The sequence below is a fragment of the Cherax quadricarinatus genome, chromosome 37, assembly GCF_038502225.1.
Source record: "Cherax quadricarinatus isolate ZL_2023a chromosome 37, ASM3850222v1, whole genome shotgun sequence".
Classification (NCBI taxonomy): Eukaryota; Metazoa; Arthropoda; class Malacostraca; order Decapoda; family Parastacidae; genus Cherax; species Cherax quadricarinatus.
The window spans coordinates 32,728,277-32,753,723 of NC_091328.1; the positions used below are offsets into that span (position 1 = coordinate 32,728,277).

The 25,447-nt window shown below is 39.0% G+C and overlaps 1 protein-coding gene across 1 annotated transcript in view; it reads right to left on the reverse strand.

Annotated features, from left to right (window-relative positions):
• The window catches only part of LOC128704237 (uncharacterized), a 586,655-nt gene that overhangs the window by 442,716 nt on the left and 118,492 nt on the right, over positions 1–25,447 (reverse strand). Inside the window, exon 2 of the mRNA XM_070091942.1 lies at positions 11,972–13,651. Within this exon, the coding sequence (XP_069948043.1) occupies positions 11,972–12,041 (70 nt within the window). The 5' untranslated portion in view covers positions 12,042–13,651. The remainder of the gene's footprint in view (positions 1–11,971; positions 13,652–25,447) is intronic.

A 25,447-nucleotide genomic window follows, 5' to 3' on the forward strand; every position in this document is an offset into this window, starting at 1 on the left:
GGGGTGTTATGTCAGCATATTTCATTCACTGATGGCTGACAAACTTACTTGTGTGGACTCAAAAGTCCGCCCCTTACTGCCGACTATAGGTTGATTACAAACTCCTTGCGACTCAAGAACTGCGCAGTCCCCCGTACTACAAGAAATTCGTAACCTACCTTGCTCTTCTGGCGTGAGCTATGGTGGTCTTCACACCTTCGACAGGTATCGGTGACTTGATAGAAGCTGAAGTGTCCTTGGATGTCCACGTCTTCCATAGTCTAGGAATACGCACACTGGTACACTATGTTCCACAAGATTTGTCTTTATTGTTCACAATCTTATCACTAAAGAAGCTGATCACACTTCTCTTAAGTGTTTATTGTGTTTTATGAGACACTTTGTTCACACTAACGCACAGATCGTTCTTTGTTGGTTATCCTGGCGTCAGTGTCACTCTCAGTAGAGTGAAAAGTAATCTGAAGATGCCACAACGCCCCACACTATCACTGCCCCCAGCACAAAGGAAAAGCTGACCTAGTACTTTTGCTTCCTTGCCACTTCCTCGATGAAGCAAAGCAGAATGTTTAAATCTTGCTGTCTTAAGCATAGACAACAATGTCCACTATCTTTATTATGGTAATAAAGTGGGAGCAGGATTTTCCTTAATTGTCCTGCTAAGGTAAGAGATGTACTGTCTCTTATTAAAATACACTCTGCAACACTGGACTGCAAGGAACAGCGGTCCCTTGACCACGTCGCATACTCGTACTGCATCTGCGATCAATTACTCACTGTAGCAGTAAAAAAGATGCTTGTCCCTTCTGAGAGGGCTGGGCCCCTCAGGGCTGAAAGGGCTGAAAGAGGCTGAAGGGGGCTGATACCCCCCTCCTGGAGAAAATTTCTCCACACTGGGGGGCGGCGGTGGTTCGCTGCAGGTGTACTATTCATCACTTAACATTAATTTAATTTTCTCACTCGCCACCACTGCTGCTTGTCTTTTCTGAACAGCTTTAGTCTGTGTGGTTTCTGGAGAATCACTAATTTTGTTTTCAACACTGTGTAATTCTAACGGCATTAGTTTATTTATTATCCGCTTATTCACTACACCTTTGCTTAAAACATCAACTATCCTGATGATTCCATTTGCATCAGCATATATGGTCACAATTTTTCCAAGTGGCCATTGGGACCTCGGACCATTATTGTCGATAATCACTATGTCACCAGGTCTTAAAGACTTATGATTTTCAGGAGCACCAGCTCCATAGAAGTGTTCTCACAATGAGGTGAGATAGTCTTCTCGCCAAATTTTCTCCCAACGTTCAATCACTTTATTAAGGTGTTTGAATTTACGTCTGAGTTGCTCAGGTTCGAAATAAGTAGGATCCTCTATGATTTCTTTATCATTCACGGGAAGAACAGGTTCGAGCCTTCTGCCATGGAGTAAATGAGATGGACTTAACACTTCTAAATTGTCCAGATCATCGGTAACATAAGTTAGAGGTCTGCTGTTGACTCTATTTTCTATTTCAGTCACAACTGTGCGGAATTCTTCTAAGTCGATTCTCTGACGATGAAGAGTCTTCCTTAAACAACGTTTTACAATGCCGATCATTCTTTCATAAAATCCGCCGTGCCATGGAGATTTAGGAGGAATGTATCTCCAACGACAACTGCGTTGATTCAGCATCTGTTGTACTTCTGGTTGATCAAAGATCTTGCTTATATAAGCAGCACCAGCAACAAAGTTCGTTGCATTATCTGAAATCATCAGTCTGAGACATACCCTTCTGGCTGCAAACCTTCTGAATAATTTGATAAAGGTTTCAGCAGACATGTCAGTGGCTACTTTTAGATGTACTGCTCTAGTTGTAGCACAAGTGAACAAACAGATGTACACCTTGATGGGAACTTTGTCAACTGTTTTGGTTAAAATTATTGGTCCAGTGTTATCTACACCTGTCACCTCTAATGGAGTGATATGACAAACTCTTTCAGAGGGATATGGAGGTGGACCTGGATACTGACATACTCGCATATCATAGTGACGACAAGTAATACAGTCCTTTATTCGTTTTTTCACACTTTGTCGACCTTGAGGTATCCAGTAGGATTGTCGTATATGACAAAGTGTGTCAGCTACCCCACCATGTAACACGTTACTGTGGGCGTTTTGCACAATCAGTTTTGTTAGCCAATGATTCTTGGGGATCAATATTGGATGTATGGCTTCTTTAGGTAGTGAAGAATTATGAATTCTTCCTCGACATCTTATAATCTTTTCTGAGTCGAGATAAAGTCCTAAAGAATTAATCATTTGGGGATTTATCTTGTTTCAAGAAATTTATATTCTGTAGAGAAAACATCTTTCTGTATTAGTTTCACCCAGTATTTAATGGGTTCAAGACATTCATAATCAGGTTTTATTCCTTTAATGAATTTAAAGACAAAAGCTGTAACTCTTAAGAGTGTAAACTTTTCGTACCACTTATCCGCAAACAACCCCATCCCATCCGTAGTGTGGATAACCTGACCCGCCCTATACCCTCCCACCGACTCAAGAACCTCCAAACATGGAATAGCTGTTGCCTGCTGACGTTGTTTTTGTCTGCGCAACACACACGAGGACGGCCTATCTCCCCATAACACCTCCTCCACCCCCGCCATTACTCTCACCGCTTGGAACCGCTCGTCCTGGATTTCCCGCAACCTCTCTTTAAGTATCATAATGTTGTCCATCGGATAGATACCCTCTACTGCCCCTTTTACATAACAACCCCGTAACCTGTCCTCCAAATAATTAAGCAACCCAAATTTTAAAGAATTAATCCTTTTCCCCTCCCTCACATAATAATGCCGAATCCGGTCCTTAGCCACACCATTCCACCACGTCACCACGTCCTCCACACCTTGTACCTCCTCAGTTAATCTCTCCCACAGCTCTGTAAAACCCCCCAACCCCTCCTCATCTTCCATCAGACTCGTATTTAATTTCCAATATCCCCTAGAGATACTAGCTAGGGAATCCCACTCTACTTCTGCTACAACCGCCCTATGATCCGAAAAAGCTAGTTCAATAGTACGGACAGACATTGACAATACCTTATGAGATATATACAACCTGTCTAACCTAGCTCCATAACCTCGCCGCACGAAAGTATGCTCCACCTCCCACGCTCCCCCACCTACCACATCCCTCAACTGAACGTCCACCAAAAGATTGCGTAATGCTGTCAACATATGCCCCGCCCCTCGTGGTTCCACATCCGCTCTCCTGATCACATAATTCTAGTCCCCACCAACGATGGCCACTGCAGGTAAACCACGGAAAGCAAAAACTAGATCATCACACACAAAATCCCTCTTTACTTTCATATCATTTTCAGCAGGTGCATACACACTTACAAAGGTTACCCTCTGCCCCATCCACCACCCATCCACACGCAACACCCTCCCCCCCTCCCCCCTCACTTCTTTGCAACACAAACGGGCTCGCCTCCTTTATCAATAAACCCACACCACCTTTCAAACGTGCCGATGGCAGAGTCAACACCTTATACCCTGCCACCTCGAGCACTCTACCCTCCCTGAAATTATGCTCCTGTAGAAAGACTACATCCACTCTGTATCGACGTAAGAGCATACGAAAGCATTCCCTCTTCACACCAGTACACAGTCCATTCACATTCACAGTCATGCACTTAAGGCCTTTCTAAAGCTTCCAACCCTTTCTCCTCTCAACCTTCCCAGGGCCTCCTGCCTCAGGGTCAACATGTGGTTTGTCACCATCCACCCCCCCCCCTTTCCGATGCCTCTTATCCTGGCTATCTCGAGAATATACATCCTTCCTCCCAGAACTCTGCGCGGGCGTCAGGACATCATCTGAGTCTGACGCAGCCGCCCTCTTCCTCGTGACACCCTCTACCGCCATACTTTCTTCCGAAGATTCCTCACAGTGAACATCAACCTCTACTGTGACCTGTCGCGCAGAGCACGGTGACTCCTCTCTGTGCCTGCAGTTGTCCTTCCTTCTCGTGCCTGTCCTGCCACGCTCTCCTTTCAACTCAGGCACCATTTCACGGACCAAGCCATTATCCTCGCCTGAAGAAGGTAAAGTTTTCAATACCTCTTCGAGCTCCTCCTCCAGCTCCCGCACCTCCTGCTGAATTAGCACTTCCTGCCCCGTCACCGGCAAAGTGGCCATTTTTGGCTCCACACAACTCGTGCCTCGCCCATCATGCACCACAAGAGACTCTTCTACAATTTCACTCCACAGACGGCCATCTCCTCGTTTTCCTTTGGAATTCTCCTCAACGACATCCACACCTGTAACTGGTGCTCCACCTGTTTGCGCCGGCGCCCTCCACTGCCTCCCACACGTCGCCGCCATATGATCATACTCCCCACACAACCTGCATGTTCGTCGCTGCCCAGCTTACGCCACTAGAATTTGGGTCCTAAACTCCGGCATCACGACGTATGACGGGATCGGGTGCCTCAGTGTCATTTTGAGGGAGAATGTACCCTCCGGACGTCCCATGTACGCACCTGCCGCCCACTTGCCTTGGGTTGCCAGATGCATGGTACCATAAGCTGCGAAAACCTTTCGTAAGTCCTCCTCGTCAGCCTCGAAGGGGACATTTCGCAACTTCACCCACGTATAGTGGCGAGAGACGTCTATGAGTCGCACTTTGACAGCTGGAGTTACATCAATACTCACATGCTCAAATTTCGTCACTAACGACTCGTACACAGCCGTCGAATTTAACTTGACGAATAGACGATAGGCCCCATTCAGGGCCACACCATAAACTTCATCATCCTGTACTCCGTACGTTTCCCTGATGATTGTCGGAAGTAACACCTGCGCCGTAGAGGGGGAAATCGCCCCATGAAGCAGCTCAACGCCGACAGTGTTCACCCTACGTCGGATACTCAGCGCCATATTGTTGCTATGAGAGCTCTCCTGACAAACAGCAGAGGGGTGCCGAGCACAACCGCGCTCCACCGCAGTCAGGCAGCTAATTACTTCAACATTACTCATGTAAGCTACAGCGCCATAACCTCTGGTTGACGCATCACAGAACACATGTAATGTGTACTTGTTTCCCTCTTGACCTATTTGTCTGGGAAATTTAATTTGATGAAGTTGTTTAAACTCCTTGGATATTTCATCCCATGCTTGACTCATTTCTAGAGGCAAGTTCTCATCCCATCCAATTTTGAGCTTCCATGCATCTTGCATAAGCATTTTACCCTTTATGGTAATTGGTGAGACGAGTCCTAGAGGATCAAAACATTGTGATACCTCTGACAGTAAACTACGTTTAGTGAGTGTACTGCATGATTTATTGTTTATCTTTTTGAGACTCAAAGTATCTTCCTGTGTGTTCCAATTAAGTCCCAGCATATTGTTGCAATCAGGAATTTCAGCTTCAGGGCAATCTTCTTTGATAAGTTCCCTTAATTGCTTTGAATTTGTATTCCACATCCTTAGAGGCATATTTGCTTCTTTCATCTCCTTGTTAGCTTCTCTGTATAAGGATTTCAAATCCTCCTCTTTATATACAGTACCTTGAAGATTGTCCACATAGAAACTTTTCTTTAAGATTTCTTTGAAGGGGCTTTCAGATTTCTTCAAATGTGTATTCAGAGTAGCTTCTAGTAAGAATGGAGAGGATGTTGCACCAAATAATATTGATGTGAAACGATAAGTTTTCACAGGACTTTGAGGATCATGTGGATTTTCAGGCCACAAGAATCGAGTATAATCTCTATCTATTTCTTGTAGTCCTACTCTTAAGAAAGCTTTGGAAATATCAGCCGTGTAGGCATATGGGTTTGTGCGAAATTTCATAAGCACGTCTCCAAGCTTCTCAGTTAGTGAGGGTCCGGTCATCAGACAGCCATTAAGACTTGCTACATCTTTATTTGCACGTGCGCTGCAATTATATACAACACGAAGTGGAGTGGTTTCAGAATTTTTTCTGACTCCATGGTGCGGGAGATAATGAGCTTCTGTCTTCAACTTATCTTCGACTATTTCCTCAATGAATTTATTGTCCAATTGTTCTTGTATGATATTATCATAGACAGTCAGTAGCTCTGGATTCTTCCTGAGCTCATGTATTTGTGCTTTCATCTGTCCGAAAGCCATGCGATAATTGCTAGGCAGATGTGATGGATTTAATTTCCATGGTAACCTAACCCAATACTGTCCATCTTTATATTTGACAGTGTCCAAATATTGGTTATAAGTCTGAGACTCTTGTGGGCTTGGTTTATTTACATCAATACCTATCGCATCTAAATCCCACAACTTATCAACTGGTTCATTCATTTCTTCCAGTAATGATAATTTTTGCCGTGGTACATGATCAGTGGTTATTCTCGTAACAAGTATATTTTCCACTGAATCAATATCACTTTCTTTCCCACTTTGAGAGGGAATGGGACCACATATCATGTGGCCTCCTGCTGTTTTCAGCAAGTGAACATCATGTTTACTTACTATATTTTGCACAAAACAGTGATAATAATCACTTCCAATTATTAAATCAATTGGACTAATTGTGTCCGTCTGTATGTCAGGACAGGCTAACTTGACCATAGCTGCTTTCAGTGCTGCAACTGTTTCTTTTAATCCTTGGATCTGCACAGACTTTGGCAAATCATCTACTACCACAGCTTCTACTGTCTTTTTCCTGTTTCCTAGACCAACAGTGATTCTGGCTAGGTCATATGTCTGTTTACCAGAATTGTGGAAAAATCAGCTATATCTAACTGTACTTTGGCATAGGGTTGTTTATTCAGTTTCTGCAACACTGTTCTTCTTATGAAGGACCTTTGTGAGCCTTGATCAAATAATGTTAGCACATTGGTTTTGTGTAATTTATTAGATAATCAACTCGAGCTTTCGGGAGAGCAGTTGCTTTAAACTTATCTCTCACATGTAATGCTGTTACTTGTTGACTTCCTGATTCTGTGGAAATCTTCTGCTGTTCAGCGAAAGTATTTGGGCATAATGTTGTATGATGCATACCCTTGCATTTAAAACACTTCTTCAGTGAGCATTTACCTCCCTTGTGTTCACCTAAACACTTGATGCACCTTTTCAGCTGATGAAAACGTTGTTTACGTGCCTCCATTGACGGGTATTGAATACAATACTGTGCCCAATGTGTTCCATCACAAAGTACACATTTTGGAGTACGTTTATGTGTGACAGTCTGTTTACCATCTGTTGTATTCACAGCTTGATAAGTGCCTATATGGGATTTCCCATTGTGTGGTTTAGTGGGAGTAGTTATACTCTTTTTATACTGAGTTGAAGGTTTATTATCCACTGGATTTGTGGATTTTTCATCTTGTCTCGTTGCTTGCATGCATGAAACTATTGTTTGTAAACCATTGCTAATTTCCTCACAAGTGAAATAGCATTTATTGAACATAATATTTAATCGTTCAATAGTTTGTGGTGACAACTTATCTTGTACAATACCACTGATAAACCAATCACATTGTCTTAGGTCATATTTAGCACCTAGAGATCTGAGACTATTGTCTAATGTGATTCTAAATGCCTGAAAGTCTGAAAAACAATGTTTGGGTGGCTTCAAGCTTGATATTAAGACTGCATGTCTAACTCTGGCTTTGTCAGCATCAAAGTAATTGTCTGCTAAGACACGTAAGGCTATTTGAGAATTACCTTTAACCACCGGAAATGACTTAATCAGTTCATAGGGTTCTCCCTTCACAAGACATTTAAGATAATTGAACTTAGCAATCTCATCTATGTCAGTTCGTGAATTTACTATGGATTGAAAACCACTAATGAATTCTTCATAATTATGACCTTGGAAAATAGGTAATGACAATGTAGGTAAGCTTGATAATGGGACACTTGTTGTTACAGGTGTAACAGGTGTTTGACCACTAGTTACAGGAGGTCTCTGTGACAGAGTTTTGCGGCAGATAGCCTGTACTCCTGTCCACCTTAATTGTTGATTACTAAATGTATCCAAAACATTTTTAATTTCATCCTCAGATGGGTCTGATTCAAGAAATTTATTTTCATAATGTGTATAGTCTGAATTAATTATTTTCAGACGTTGCGTAAGTAATTCAAATTTGACCTCAAGATCATCAAAATCTTTGTTTGTATCTTGAGTTAATCCCATACAGACTGAAATTAGATTTTCTAATTGTGTAATCTTAGTCTGTAAAGACTGAAACTGAGTTTTCAAACAAGCCATTTTAATGGTATACTGAAAATTCTAGCACCACACTTAGTGTTTAAAAAACACTGTACTGCTATAAACATAATTATTATTATAATCAAGGGGGAAGCACTAAACCCTGAGGATTATACAGCGCCTGGGGGGGGGATGTGGAAGGCATTCAGGCTTAATTCGGGGAACTGGAGCACAGATCCAATTCCCTAAATCAAGAGCCCCTCACCAACATCAAGGAACCTTCCTTGAGGGGACTGCTATAAACAGCTGAGTTTTTGTTATGCTTAAGTGTGAGGGAAAAGTTCAATAGATAGGAGTAGCGAGGGAGTATATAGTAACAATAGTTTCATTGCCGGCTACTTGTTAAGGTAGGGTAAGTCAAGCTCCCGCTATTCCCGCCTTTTTCCCCCCACCCCGAAAGTGATAGTTTGACTGCCGGCTGCTTGTTAAGGTAGGGTCAGTCTAGCTCCCACTATCCCTTCCCCTCCTCCTTCCCCCCTCCCCCCGAAAGGTGACGTGTGGGGCTCTGGTCCAAACAGTAATCACTAGACTCACAGCTCCCAACACTACTGTAAGTACATGCCTGCCTTGTATTCTAGTGGATTTATGGGTTGAAAGCTTCACTTTTGACCAATAATAAACTTAGTCTTTTCAGCCTTGCTCTATATTGACTGTTGTAATAATCACCACATCTTTTAGGTATTGTACTTATCATGGAGAGTGATTATTTAAGCATTGGGTAACCTGTCTATCTTTTCAGCTTGGATGACAGAGAGAGTCGCCTGTCAATCAACGAGAAGAACTGGTGGAGATGGACTAACGTCCTCAGACTTCCCTTTTTTGGATTTAATTACCTGTGCACCTGTATGAAATTGCAGGACGTAACCCCTCATCATTGCAGCAGTAAGGAACCTGATTTCCTGTCATGGGGATATAATACTCAAGGCTATACTGTGAAGAACTAGCCAGTGGGTCATAACCAACACCTGCGACCCCCCCCCCCCCCATCATCAGCAACGGCTACGATTTCAACACCACAGTGTCACCAACACCAGACATCCCTATATATATTAGCATTGAAATCAGTTATTTATATTTTTCATTTTTCATTTTCTTTAATGTAAGATTAATATTTCATATTTAAGTGTTTTATATTTTCTATATAATAAAGTGTTTATGTCTGTCTGTTATTTCTTTTTCTATTCATTAATTTTCCTGAGGAGGAGCCAGCCTTGGTAATACTGTCTGAAGTTATTACAGGGCTGAGTAAGCCTTCACATTAAGTCAGCAATAATCGAGTCAGACACTACTGACCTACTAAGCTTAACCTCAGGGTCAATGACCATGAAGGGTACACAGTACATGTGGCTGGTGTTTTTGGCTTGAGTTTGCTGTGTCAGCCTGACTACGATGATTAATCGTAAATAACGTTATACACTTCATTCACTATACATTATAAATGTCACTGTATAACTGTAAATCACACGTGAATATTACACATATATAAATGTCACTGTTAATATATATTTGAAAGCTTGCACTTTATATATAAGTTCCTTTAATATAACAGGTATATCTATAAGAAACAAACTTTAACACAATCTTGTCTCTTAATTTCTGTCTATAAACATTATAAACACTATGTGTATATACACTCAGACAAACTGAAGATCAGTTGGGTTGCTGAAGTCAGCGATTTTCGAGATTGGAGCAGTGGATGCCGGGTGCCATCCCCCGTTTTCTTGTTGGGTGAGTCACTCAGCTCCCGTTTTCTTTGGGTGAACGCTGGGTGAGCGCCCGTTTTCTTTTGGCTGCCCATTCTCTGTGATTGAGTCTGAAGGGACTCATTTATACTGATTTAAATTGTAAAACACTAGTTTTACAGCTTTTTTCGAAGGACCTTGGCTCATAGGTTATTTGTACACTGTAGTACAACGTATTTGGACCACAGTGTGGCCTTTATCCGGTTCGAGCACGACCAAAATGTTGAGAAATGGCATTACCAGTTAAGTTTAAATATAGGGAAACTTAACTTAGAAAGACAGCTCATCGCCTGTACAGCCGCCCCTGCAGACGAGGTCTTGAGAAGCTGTCGAAGTCATCTCTCAATGGGCTGTAATGAGTTATAATTTGTAAGATTATAAATTACCCCTAGGGGGTGTTATGTCAGCATATTTCATTCACTGATGGCCGACAAACTTACTTGTGTGAACTCAAAAGTCCGCCCCTTACTGCCGACTATAGGTTGATTACAAACTTCTTGCGACTCAAGAACTGCGCAGTTCCCCGTACTACAAGAAATTCGTAACCTACCTTGCTCTTGTAGCGTGAGCTATGGTGTTCTTCACACCTTCGACAGATATCGGTGACTTGATAGAAGCTGAAGTGTCCTTGGATGTCCACGTCTTCCATAGTCTAGGAATACGCACACTGGTACACTATGTTCCACAAGATTTGTCTTTATTGTTCACAATGTTATCACTAAAGAAGCTGATCACACTTCTCTTAAGTGTTTATTGTGTTTTATGAGACACTTTGTTCACACTAACGCAAAGATCGTTCTTTGTTGGTTATCCTCGCGTCAGTGTCACTCTCAGTAGAGTGAAAAGTAATCTGAAGACACCACAACGCCCCACGCCGTCACTTCCCCCAGCACAAAGGAAAAGCTGACCTAGTACTTTTGCTTCCTTGCCACTTCCTCGATGAAGCAAAGCAGAATGTTTAAATCTTGCTGTCTTAAGCATAGACAACAATGTCCACTATCTTTACTATGGTAATAAAGTGGGAGCAGGATTTTCCTTAATTGTCCTGCTAAGGTAAGAGATGTACTGTCTCTTATTAAAATACACTCTGCAACACTGGACTGCAAGGAGCAGTGGTCGCTTGACCACGTCGCATACTCGTACTGCATCTGTGATCAATTACTCACTGTAGCAGTAAACAAGATGCTTGCCCCTTCTGGGAGGGCTGGGCCCTTCAGGGCTGAAAGGGCTGAAGGGGGCTGATACCCCCCCTCCTGGAGAAAATTTCTCCACACACAGTGTCATCAGCAAAGAGCAACTGTGACAACTCCCACTTTGTGTGATTCTTTATCTTTTAACTCCACTCCTCTTGCCAAGACCCTCGCATTTACTTCTCTTATAACCCCATCTATAAATATATTAAACAACCACGGTGACATCACACATCCTTGTCTAAGGCCTACTTTTACTGGGAAATAATCTCCCTCTTTCCTACATACTCTAACTTGAGCCTCACTATCCTCGTAAAAACTCTTCACTGCTTTCAGTAACCTACCTCCTATACCATACACCTGCAACATCTGCCACATTGCCCCCCTATCCACCCTGTCATACGCCTTTTCCAAATCCATAAATGCCACAAAAACCTCTTTAGCTTTATCTAAATACTGTTCACTTATATGTTTCACTGTAAACACCTGGTCCACACACCCCCTACCTTTCCTAAAGCCTCCTTGTTAGTCTGCCATCCTATTCTCCGTCTTACTCTTAATTCTTTCAATAATAACTCTACCATACACTTTACCAGGTATACTCAACAGACTTATCCCCCTATAATAACGTAATGTATCAAATAGAGCAGAACAGTAGCACACTGCAGGTATTACACCTGTGTATTACAAATACTGCAGGATAATAGCACACTGGGAGTTCAAATGCATTTATCATGTAAACAAGATAACAGCACATTCCTGATGCACTAAAATTTATTTAAAAAAAAAAAAACTTGCTTACCTGAGAGGTGTAAGAGCAGTAGTGCCAACAAGAGACTGAATACTGAAGTGTCCCTCACAGGACCTGCCATAATGGAGCAGAATTTGGGTCTATCCAGACTGGTTTTCTGAAATTCTAACTGGTGGCTGGCTAGTCTTTAAGGTGTTCTGTGAGTGCTTCGTCTCTCTGATATTGTCTCCTCTTGAAAGCTACACACTTTTAACACATGTTTTGCTTCGTGTTTTCTTCTAATGTCTTTTTTAATTCTCTTATTATTTTAATAAAAGTAGTCACTGATTTTTCAGTCTCTCTCATTACCGATCTTGTTTAATGTTATTTAATGAATAAGCAACAGAAATAAAATAAGAGCGTTATTTATCATATTTTCTTTTATTGAATTAATATCTATGTCGATTCACTAATTATTATTGGATATTTTGTATACTATTATAATACATAGCTTATATATCTAGTTTGAGAAGCATTATTTTCTGACTCATCTCCCGGTAAAATACTCACCGGGTGACTCGTCCTCAGGCTATGTACAGTTTTCCTCTCATACAACTTAATTATCAAGTAATGTCTATTTTCTATTGATTTGAAAGTAAGAAAACTAGCACCATTTTTTTTTATAAATTTCTAATTAATGATTTATTTATAACTATATATTTAATGCAGCTTTAAATACACAATGACGCTCCAGCGAATGATAATCTTTTAGTTTTTCCGTCCTATGGATGTGATGATGTTGGCTGGTATCATTCACCTGGGTTGTTGTTTATCAAAATATTTGCTGAAACGGATTTTCATAAGTGGTCAGGGAACCGCTGGACATTGTAGCCACGATAGTTCACTAACTTGCAATATCCTTAGTAACTTACGATGCTTCTCAATACACATTGTGAGTGTGTGTGTGTAACACAGGTTGGATACTTGTACTTTTCAGTGAGTAAGCTGAGGATAACTTTCTTATAAGCTTCAGCTTTGCATACATTGTCGAAATTCTTAAATTAATTTTGCTTTTAAATTCGTCTCCTCAGTATTTCGATGTCAGTTTTTGATTCTGTTGAGAAATGTAGATTAAATCATAATTACATTTTTATTTGGTTATATTCCTTTACATTCAGCTTCGTTTCCTTTCAGTGATTGTTCATTGTTTATATAGCTTAATATCATATGAAAAATTATTTTTACATCTGGATGGGTTCTTACGTTAAGAGTCCACCATGGACTTGGCTTAGGGGATTAATATTGCATTTCACTAGTACATCACCATCAATAACAATTTAAGAAGCTTAATATGGAATAAAGAAAATCCTTAGTATATATGGCAAGAGATATACACCGAGAGGTGTATATACCCTGTTGAGTGAGACTGTTGTCTGCTCTCTCAGCCTATGTAGATAAATACCACGAATGTACACGAATGTTCCTTGATCGCTGTACAACATACTGGAGGAACAAGGGAAGGTTTACTTGGCTGGTCACTAGTTACTCATCTGCACTTAAACGAAACTGCACAAAATCGTTTTTTTTGCAAGCCTTCTGTGTTTAATTATGGTGTGAATACAGCTCTATATGTGATCCTATCAACATTGTATTAGCAGAAGCTGTTGGGAGTCTTATGTTATAATTCTGATGAAGGTAACACAGGTGAAGATATAACGCTGGGCCCAGGTGAACGCTGCCATTGTCTCTATCCTGGAAAAAAAAAAAAAAAATTTATTAGTGGAGATTTGACAATTCGAGCATAGAACATTTGACCAAAGAAAAGCAAAAGACATGTTGATGTAAAAGTACAATATTATATTAATGTTGGTAAAATTACCTACAATATTTTAGGTAAAAGGACACGAATGCAACTGTGACATTTTATTGTGGCAACATTTCGCTCTCCAGAAACTGTCAAGTCATTGCAAGCAAAACATGGACACAGACGGTATATATAGGCTTAGTGAGGTGTAAGGTACAAAATAATCGCTGTAGAATTACCAGTTGTTACTAGTGGTAGTACTGGTAGTAATAGTCGCCTTGCAAATGTGATAAAATGTTTATTAAAGTTTATCGCATGGGTAGTGGTTGGATTTGAGGACGATTGTTTCAGTGTTTCTCCTCTTGTGTTGTATCATCAGCAGCGATTATGTGCTGGCAGGATTCATTGTTTTGAGGAGGATTCTTGTTAATACTTCAGAGATGACGAAGTTGCTTGTATTTTGGTTGTGTTATTAATGATGATTCAAGGTATTTATGTCTACGGAAATTAAGTTCTTTAATCACTGTCAGGGGAACACCTTCCCCCATAACAAAAGAATGGAAAAATGAATAAATGAATGACTCGAGCAATAATAATGAAGATAATTTTCTAAGGATTTTAAGTTAACAATTTGGCAGCTGTGGATCGAGTAGGATGTTGAGACAAGAGTTTCTTAAACCCAGGATAGTCTGATGATGTTTTAGAAGAAATGGTGGTTATCCTGGGTGGCGGTGTTCGTCCGATGTTCTGGATTTCCTGTCACTATTTGGTCGTAGCACCACAGTTAAGATTTCAGACGTGAGGAGTCGTAATGTCCCACTGTGTCCAGTAGACAGGGATCTTCCTCCAATTTGTTAACATGTACCCTGGTTGACCAGGCCAGCAACAGAGCTGACAGTAAAGAAAATAACACTGGTTACATAAGAGTTAGATAAGTATAACATTGAAGATAAAGGGTAGTATTTTACTTCAATTTCATTACTGTTAACCAGGAAAATCAGAAACAATAAACAGAAATAATCTTGGTAGATCACCTTTCCTGATCAGGAGAAGAGTGGAGGTGAACTGATTCTCTAAACTTCAATCCACACCAGGTTATTATTATTATTATAATAAAAAAGAAGCACTAAACCACAAGGGCTATACAGCTCCACACCAGGTAAGGCTAATACTATCAGGAACAGAAATTGAAGCAAATCAGACCCCAGGAACTGGAGTTTAGCCTCAGCCCGCTAGATGGTAGTGCGGACAGTAACACGTTAATGGTTCCTGGGTGTCTGAACAACCATAACCTCATTTATTACCGGCTTTTCCCTCACAATCACTAGTCGTGCGTCGTTTAATTTCATGAGGTGATTGGTGGAATTCCGATGTTGTATGCAGGCGTTGTTCAAGTTATCATTACTACATGCACTGTGCTCACTGATACGTGTTTCGAGGCTACCTCCTATTTCACCTAACTATATTCTATCACAGCCTCCACAGGATATAGTGTAAAACCCTGCATTGACAGGTTCACGGTGCTTCAGTGTTGTCCTGGTTAGAGTCTTTATGGAAATGCTGGTTGCGAGGCTGCTCTAGAGTTAGGTTGCACGAGGACAAAACTGAAGCACCATGAACCAGTCAATGCAGGGGTTTACACTATACCCTGCGAAGGCTGCATGATTATATATATATATATATATATATATATATATATATATATATATATATATATATATATATATATATATATATATATATTATTTATTAACACACTGGCCGATTCCCACCAAGGCAGGGTGGCCCGAAAAAGAAAAACTTTCACCTTCATTCACTGATGCATCAGCCTTACTAGTAAGGCTGATGCATGCAGGGGATGAGATGAAAAGCTGTAAGCCTTCTCCCTGAAAGTTGGCTGCCTTGGATCAAAGTCTAGCGCAAGCTGGACGCCAAGGTATTGGTCCAGTGAGGGTAGATTGGTAAAGCACTGCGTACCTTGTTCCAAGGTTCGTAGGTTCGAGTCTCCTTCCTTCAGCCAGAGATCAGTGTTTATATATATATATATATATATATATATAATATATATATATCATATATATATATATATATATATATATTTATAATGTACCCACGAGCAAGTGGTATTGATCAATAACAAAACTGCGACTAGTCAAGGACTCGAACCCATGCTGCTTTGGCCTGCCTCATGGTGGGCGAGAACTCATGATGCCTTAATCCACGGGACCATATAATCCTTAAGAGTAGCGCATCAACGAAATTTGATGTTGTACTTGCTACCCAAGGACATACGTTGGTGTGGATGACTCGAGGATAATTTCATTCGACTCTTTGTTTGGTGTACTAGTACAACGAGCAGTCTTTTATAATGTTTTACCCACGAATAAGTGGTATTGATCAATTACAACACTATTGCAAGAATTAAGAGTAAGACGGAGAGCAAGATAGCAGATGAACAAGGAAGCTTTAGTAAAGGTAGAGGGTGTGTAGACCAAGTGTTTACAGTGAAACAGGGTAAAGAGGTTTTTATGACATTTATTTCTTTGGAAAAGGCTAGTGAAAGCAGTGAAGAGTTTTTACGAGGATAGTGAGACTCAGGTTAGAGTATGTAGGAGAGAGGGAGATTATTTCCCAGTTAAAGTAGGCCTTAAACAAGGATGTGTGATGTCACCGTAGTTGTTCAATATATTTATAGATGAGGCTGTAAGAGAAGTGAATGTTAGGGTCTTGGCAAGAGGTGTGGAGTTAAAAGATAAAGAATCAAACACAAAGTGGGAGTTGTCATAGTTGCTCTTTGCTGATGACACTGTGCTGTTGGGAGATTCTGAAGAGAAGTTACAGAGGTTGATGGATGAGTTTGGTAGGTATGTAAAAGAAGAAAATTAAAAATGAATTTTGGATGGAGTAAGGTGATGAGGATAAAAAAAATTTTAGGTAACGAAAGATTGGATGTCAGATTGGAGGGAGAGAGTATGGAGGAGGTGAATGTATTCAGATATTTAGTAGTGGACGTATCAGCATATGGGTCTATGAAAGATGGAAAAACTTGAGTGGTGCATTGACGAGTCTGTGGAGACAAAAAACTTTGTCCATGGAAGCAAAGAGGGGAATGTATGAGAATATAGTTATGCCAACGCTCATATATGGGTGTGAAACATGGGTGATGAATGTTGCATCAAGGAGAAGGCTGAGGGCAGTGATGTCATGTCTGAGGGCAATGTGTGGTGTGAATATAATGCAGAGAATTCGTAGTTTGGAAATTAGGAGAAGGTGTGGGATTACTAAAACTATAATCCAGAGGATGTGGAGGGGTTGTTGAGGTGGTTTGAACATGTAAAGAGGTTGGAACGAAATAGAATGACTTCAAGTGTGTAAATCTGTGGTGAAGGGAAGGCGGGGTAGGGGTAGGCCTAGGAAAGGTTGGACGGAGGGAGTAAAGGAGGTTGTGTGTGCGAAGGGCTTGGACTTCCAGCAAGCATGCGTGAGTGTGTTAGAAGCGAATGGTGACAAATTGTTTTTAAGCCTTGACATGCTGTTGGAGTGTGAGCAAGGTAACATTTATGAAAGGATTCAAGAAAACCGGTAGGCAATACCTGAGTCCTGGAGATGGGAAGTACAATGTCTGCACTCTGAAGGTGGTGTGTTAATGTTGCAGATATATATATATATATATATATATATATATATATATATATATATATATATATATATATATATATATATATATATATATATAGTTTAGCAGTGGATTGCCTTCGTTATAGAGCCAGTGTTTCGCAATGCATTGCCTTCGTTGGAGAGTCAGTAGTTATGAATAAAAAGTCATAACACCGTGTCCGGAACAATTCACAAATGACCCCGCACTTGGGTTCATCCAGGACGGAACGAACCCTTGTTAGAAGTTTCCTCTTGTAATAGTGGGTTATGCATGAAAGCAGTGTTATATATGTATTGCCTTCGTTATGGAGCCTCTATTGAATTCTTTGCTGACTTCCTGGAAGAAATAGTGCAGTGACAGTACTGATGACCCAGTGTAACACTGCGTAGTGACTTCTTCAAGAATCCGGTTTTACATAATGAAGTGACATCGTTGTAATCCTAGTTTTACCTAGTGGAATTACAGCGTTATTTAGTATTATATTGCGTTCTTTATTGAACGATGTTATAAAACACCACAACACTAAACCTTCCTTGACTCTAGTCAAAAAATATGCAACGTCACAATTATTTATTTCAATCGTAGAAAACGTCAAACGAAAATAATGATTGAAAAATCTTTTCAGCAGAAGTGCACTTGTCTCTTTTTGCTGCATCATTTGCGAGAGTATTCCGCTATGTTATAACACGGGGAGGAGATGCTGGTGCAGTAGATGTTGATGGAGATGTTGATGGAGGAGATGTTGATGAAGATGTAGATGTAGATGGAGGAGATGATGCAGATGGAGGAAATGCTGATGGAGGAGATGCAGATAGAGATGCCAATGGAAGAGGAGTAGAAAGAGATGGAAATGGAGAAGCTGTAGGAGGAGATGAAGATGGAGAAAGAACAGGAGAAGAGGAAGAGGAAAAGTACGGACGATGAAGAGAAGAAATGGGAAAATAATGAGAAAACTGAGAAGAGAAGTTGTACATGTACATGTACATGTACATGCTGCCTGTACATGTACAGGCAGCAAAGGACTTGGCAGTCCACCCCAGAGGCTGTCAGCTGAGAGAAATTACTTGCAACACTGCAAGGTGGGACATCACCTCATTATGCTGTTAAATATTAGTGTTGAAGATTTGCGGAAATCAAAAAAGGCATTCACATGTCTTCATATAGAAACTAATGTTAAACATTTTTTAATAAAAATAGTTAATTATGACACTCAGAGCCCAAAAATAATTCAAACTTTTCAAAGACACTAACATCCCAAAGTTCAGTTATGAGGTTAACAGCATAGAAGCATTAAAGCTAATCAGATACGACACTCAGAAATTATTGAAAGGAAATCAGTATTTCAATTTTTTTATTTTTTCCCTCAAAAAAAAAACTAGGATAAACACACACCAAACTCAGCTAAAAATTTTGCTGTAACAATGACCAGCTTTTATGAGAGTTAGTGCAGAAAGTAATAAGTAAATAAGTAAGATTTATGTAAGCTTAATGCACACGACATTTTTTACAATGATCTTGACACATACAGATGTTAAATACACACAAACCAAACTTATGTAATATAACCTGGATAACTATATAAAGTTAATATAACCTGGATAACTATATAAAGTTAATATAACCTGGATAACTGTATAAAGTTAATATAACCTGGATAACTGTATAAAGTTAATATAACCTGGATAACTATATAAAGTTAATATAACCTGGATAACTATATAAACTTAATATAACCTGGATAACTATATAAAGTTAATATAACCTGGATAACTGTATAAAGTTAATATAACCTGGATAACTATGTAAAGTTAATATAACCTGAATAACTACATAAAGTTAATATAACCTGGATAACTACATAAAGTTAATATAACCTGGATAACTACATAAAGTTAATATAACCTGGATAACTACATAAAGTTAATGTAACCTGGATAACTACATAAAGTTAATATAACCTGGATAACTACATAAAGTTAATATAACCTGGATAACTACATAAAGTTAATATAACCTGGATAACTACATAAAGTTAATATAACCTGGATAACTACATAAAGTTAATATAACCTGGATAACTACATAAAGTTAATATAACCTGGATAACTACATAAAGTTAATATAACCTGGATAACTACATAAAGTTAATATAACCTGAATAACTACATAAAGTTAATATAACCTGAATAACTACATAAAGTTAATATAACCTGGATAACTACATAAAGTTAATATAACCTGGATAACTATAAAGTCAAACACTGTACAATTAATTATTATTACCACAGAAAACTCTCAAATTATTTTACAGAAACCAAATTTATTATTAAAATTAGCACATGATAACTTAAACATCAATGTATTGTTTTCCATGAGGAAATATATCAGAACTAAAAGTTTGAAGCCGACCAGAAGATGCATTTTTCAGTTATTGCACAAAATGCAACAAAATTTGTGCCTACACAGCTAAACCCAAGAAACATTCCATTTCTTGCGCTGCATCAGCCATTGATGATTGATGCCATTCACAGTGTTATTATAACCAGAGTAAGGTGCTAAAACCGTAGGGGTATTATGAGGCATTAAAATTAGGCCTTCAAGGAAAAATAATACAATAAGGTACATTAATGAAATACCATTTCGAGGGTAGAAGTATTACATTATCTATACAATCAAATATATATATATATATATATATATATATATATATATATATATATATATATATATATATATATATATATATATATATATGCAAAACAACCACTCTGAAAGAATATGCCTTCTCTTCTTAAGAATTTTAATATTAAAGTTGTATTCAAAAATCTTGATACAGTAAAAAAAACTTTTGATAAAGAATTCCCCCCAAAATGCTGATGGATGTGTCTATAAGATTCCTTGTAAAATTTGCGATAAAGTTTATTACGGTCAAACTGGTAAAAATCTCGAACTAAGATTAAAACAACATAAATATAGCATTAGAACTGGACAAGATTCCAATGCTCTATTTATTCATGTAAGAGATTTTAACCATCCAATTGATTTTCAAAAAGTTGAGAAAGTAGTATCAAGCAAGTTCATGGTCGACAGGAATATAATTGAATCTTGTTTCATAAAAAGCAGTTTTGGCAATAATATGAATATTTCCTTTGGTTTATATAAATTAGATCCATTTATAATTAATAGAATTTGGGAAGAATTTGATAATACACTGGACAAATAATTTTTAAATTTTCTTGGGTAGAATAGTTTGTGGGTGAGTTGTGCAAAGGACCTATCCAAGTTGGGTCGGCGCGCGTCAGGTGTTTAACCGTTGTGGGATCTGATAGTGAGGTGCTGGCCGGACCCCTTATATAGCTTCCTTGGATGCTTTACTTTTATAGTTCCTTGATAATGTGAGTAGTCACGAAAGCGCTTGGAATTTCTCTATTCTTTCAGAGTGGTTGTTTTGCATATTCTGAAATCACCTCTTTACTGTGATCTTATTGCATATATATATATATATATATATATATATATATATATATATATATATATATATATATATATATATATATATATATATATATATATATATATAAAGCTTCTTCTATTTTGGTCCCTCAAGGAAGGTTCCTCGACGCTGGTGAGGGGCTCATGATTTAGTATGTTGGTATGTTAATGATTTGTTAAAATTTTGAAGGCGATCATAGGTACCTGTCTGCCCCAATTATCCCTATTACGGTGAAACAAACATTTTGAAATGGTACTCGCCTAGTTGTACTCACCTAGTTGTACTCACCCAGGTGTACTCACCTAGTTGTACTCACCCAGGTGTACTCACCCAGGTGTACTCACCTAGTTGTACTCACCTAGTTGCACTCGCCTAGTTGTACTCATCTAGTTGTGGTTGCAGGGGTCGATTCATAGCTTCTGGCTCCGCCTCTTCACTGGCCGCTACAGAGTCACTCTTCCTGCTCCATGAGCTTTATCATACCTCTTCTTAAAGCTATGTATGGATCCTGCTTCCACTACATCACTTCCCAGACTATTCCACTTCCTGACAACTCTGGTCTATGTAGTGCATGGGACGCCCACGCATACAAATACTCCCATGAATCTTCCCCACTACAATTACACGAACGTTGAAAATTGAAAGCCGATAGAATAAGACTTGTGGTAATAAAAAAAAATTGCAGGAAGGCAATGAACAATGTTCCTGAGAAAATTTCGAAAAACTGAGAAGTCTTCTCTTGTTAAACTTAAAAATACCATAACACTTTTATTTTTTCCAGTTTTGGCTGTTTATATTCATTTTAAAATTATCTACAATCCTATAAGGGGGAAAACATTGTTCTTGCGTCCCCTAGCTCGGTTGGTAGCGCACTCACCTCACACACTGAGGTCGTGGGTCGATCCCCGGTACGGGTATAATCATTAGAGCGTGTTTCCTTAAGACATCTGCTGTACCAGTTTACCAGCGGTAAGTAGGTACCTGGTGTTAAGCGACTGGTGTGGGTTGCATCTTGGGGACAAAATTAACTTAATTCCCCGAAATGCTGTGCATAACCTGGGGCTTTATTGTATGTTATTAATGCCAGACATGTCTGTATAAGTGGCATCACGTACTGGTAGAAATAAATATTATTATTATTATTATTATTATTATTATTATTATTATTATTATTATTAAAATGGATCTTGATGAATGTGTCACGAAATGACGAATTACTTAAAAAAAAAATACCTCCTATTAAGATACACCAGTATTTAGGGTTTGAAGCTAATCGGGAGAAGCATTCTCTAGAAATTATATAAAACACAATTTACTTTAACAAAAAAAAATGGCGCCAAATGTGAGCCAAAGTGACTCCCACAGCACCAGAAACCTTCACAGTAAATATATAATCACCTTTCTAAATTAGTTCCCGAATCTTTCCTATTCTCTTGAATAATTTACTGTGTCCACAATGTGTCCAATAAAGACGTCGCAGGTGTGTCTATACTTGTGTCCTTTAATCTGCAGTGTCGTAGGTGTGTCTATACTTGTGTCCTTTAATCTGCAGTGTCGTAGGTGTGTCTATACTTGTGTCCTTTAATCTGCAGTGTCGTAGGTGTGTCTATACTTGTGTCCTTTAATCTACAGTGTCGTAGGTATGTCTATACTTGTGTCCTTTAATCTACAGTGTCGTAGGTGTGTCTATACTTGTGTCCTTTAATCTACAGTGTCGTAGGTATGTCTATACTTGTGTCCTTTAATCTAAAGTGTCGTAGGTGTGTCTATACTTGTGTCCTTTAATCTACAGTGTCGTAGGTATGTCTATACTTGTGTCCTTTAATCTACAGTGTCGTAGGTGTGTCTATACTTGTGTCCTTTAATCTACAGTGTCGTAGGTATGTCTATACTTGTGTCCTTTAATCTAAAGTGTCGTAGGTATGTCTATACTTGTGTCCTTTAATCTAAAGTGTCGTAGGTATGTCTATACTTGTGTCCTTTAATCTACAGTGTCGTAGGTATGTCTATACTTGTGTCCTTTAATCTACAGTGTCGTAGGTATGTCTATACTTGTGTCCTTTAATCTAAAGTGTCGTAGGTATGTCTATACTTGTGTCCTTTAATCTAAAGTGTCGTAGGTATGTCTATACTTGTGTCCTTTAATCTAAAGTGTCGTAGGTATGTCTATACTTGTGTCCTTTAATCTAAAGTGTCGTAGGTATGTCTATACTTGTGTCCTTTAATCTACAGTGTCGTAGGTGTGTCTATACTTGTGTCCTTTAATCTGCAGTGTCGTAGGTGTGTCTATACTTGTGTCCTTTAATCTACAGTGTCGTAGGTATGTCTATACTTGTGTCCTTTAATCTACAGTGTCGTAGGTGTGTCTATACTTGTGTCCTTTAATCTACAGTGTCGTAGGTATGTCTATACTTGTGTCCTTTAATCTAAAGTGTCGTAGGTGTGTCTATACTTGTGTCCTTTAATCTACAGTGTCGTAGGTATGTCTATACTTGTGTCCTTTAATCTACAGTGTCGTAGGTGTGTCTATACTTGTGTCCTTTAATCTACAGTGTCGTAGGTATGTCTATACTTGTGTCCTTTAATCTAAAGTGTCGTAGGTATGTCTATACTTGTGTCCTTTAATCTAAAGTGTCGTAGGTATGTCTATACTTGTGTCCTTTAATCTACAGTGTCGTAGGTATGTCTATACTTGTGTCCTTTAATCTACAGTGTCGTAGGTATGTCTATACTTGTGTCCTTTAATCTAAAGTGTCGTAGGTATGTCTATACTTGTGTCCTTTAATCTAAAGTGTCGTAGGTATGTCTATACTTGTGTCCTTTAATCTAAAGTGTCGTAGGTATGTCTATACTTGTGTCCTTTAATCTAAAGTGTCGTAGGTATGTCTATACTTGTGTCCTTTAATCTACAGTGTCGTAGGTGTGTCTATACTTGTGTCCTTTAATCTAAAGTGTCGTAGGTATGTCTATACTTGTGTCCTTTAATCTAAAGTGTCGTAGGTATGTCTATACTTGTGTCCTTTAATCTAAAGTGTCGTAGGTATGTCTATACTTGTGTCCTTTAATCTACAGTGTCGTAGGTGTGTCTATACTTGTGTCCTTTAATCTACAGTGTCGTAGGTATGTCTATACTTGTGTCCTTTAATCTACAGTGTCGTAGGTGTGTCTATACTTGTGTCCTTTAATCTACAGTGTCGTAGGTGTGTCTATACTTGTGTCCTTTAATCTACAGTGTCGTAGGTGTGTCTATACTTGTGTCCTTTAATCTACAGTGTCGTAGGTATGTCTATACTTGTGTCCTTTAATCTACAGTGTCGTAGGTATGTCTATACTTGTGTCCTTTAATCTACAGTGTCGTAGGTGTGTCTATACTTGTGTCCTTTAATCTACAGTGTCGTAGGTGTGTCTATACTTGTGTCCTTTATTCTACAGTGTCGTAGGTGTGCCTATACTTGTGTCCTTTAATCTACAGTGTCGTAGGTGTGTCTATACTTGTGTCCTTTAATCTACAGTGTCGTAGGTGTGTCTATACTTGTGTCCTTTAATCTACAGTGTCGTAGGTGTGTCTATACTTGTGTCCTTTAATCTACAGTGTCGTAGGTATGTCTATACTTGTGTCCTTTAATCTACAGTGTCGTAGGTATGTCTATACTTGTGTCCTGTAATCTACAGTGTCGTAGGTGTGTCTATACTTGTGTCCTTTAATCTACAGTGTCGTAGGTGTGTCTATACTTGTGTCCTTTAATCTACAGTGTCGTAGGTGTGTCTATACTTGTGTCCTTTAATCTACAGTGTCGTAGGTGTGTCTATACTTGTGTCCTTTAATCTACAGTGTCGTAGGTATGTCTATACTTGTGTCCTTTAATCTACAGTGTCGTAGGTATGTCTATACTTGTGTCCTTTAATCTACAGTGTCGTAGGTATGTCTATACTTGTGTCCTTTAATCTACAGTGTCGTAGGTGTGTCTATACTTGTGTCCTTTATTCTACAGTGTCGTAGGTGTGTCTATACTTGTGTCCTTTAATCTACAGTGTCGTAGGTGTGTCTATACTTGTGTCCTTTAATCTACAGTGTCGTAGGTGTGTCTATACTTGTGTCCTTTAATCTACAGTGTCGTAGGTGTGTCTATACTTGTGTCCTTTAATCTACAGTGTCGTAGGTGTGTCTATACTTGTGTCCTTTAATCTACAGTGTCGTAGGTGTGTCTATACTTGTGTCCTTTATTCTACAGTGTCGTAGGTGTGTCTATACTTGTGTCCTTTAATCTACAGTGTCGTAGGTGTGTCTATACTTGTGTCCTTTAATCTACAGTGTCGTAGGTGTGTCTATACTTGTGTCCTTTATTCTACAGTGTCGTAGGTGTGTCTATACTTGTGTCCTTTAATCTACAGTGTCGTAGGTGTGTCTATACTTGTGTACTTTAATCTACAGTGTCGTAGGTATGTCTATACTTGTGTCCTTTAATCTAAAGTGTCGTAGGTATGTCTATACTTGTGTCCTTTAATCTAAAGTGTCGTAGGTATGTCTACACTTGTGTCCTTTAATCTAAAGTGTCGTAGGTATGTCTATACTTGTGTCCTTTAATCTACAGT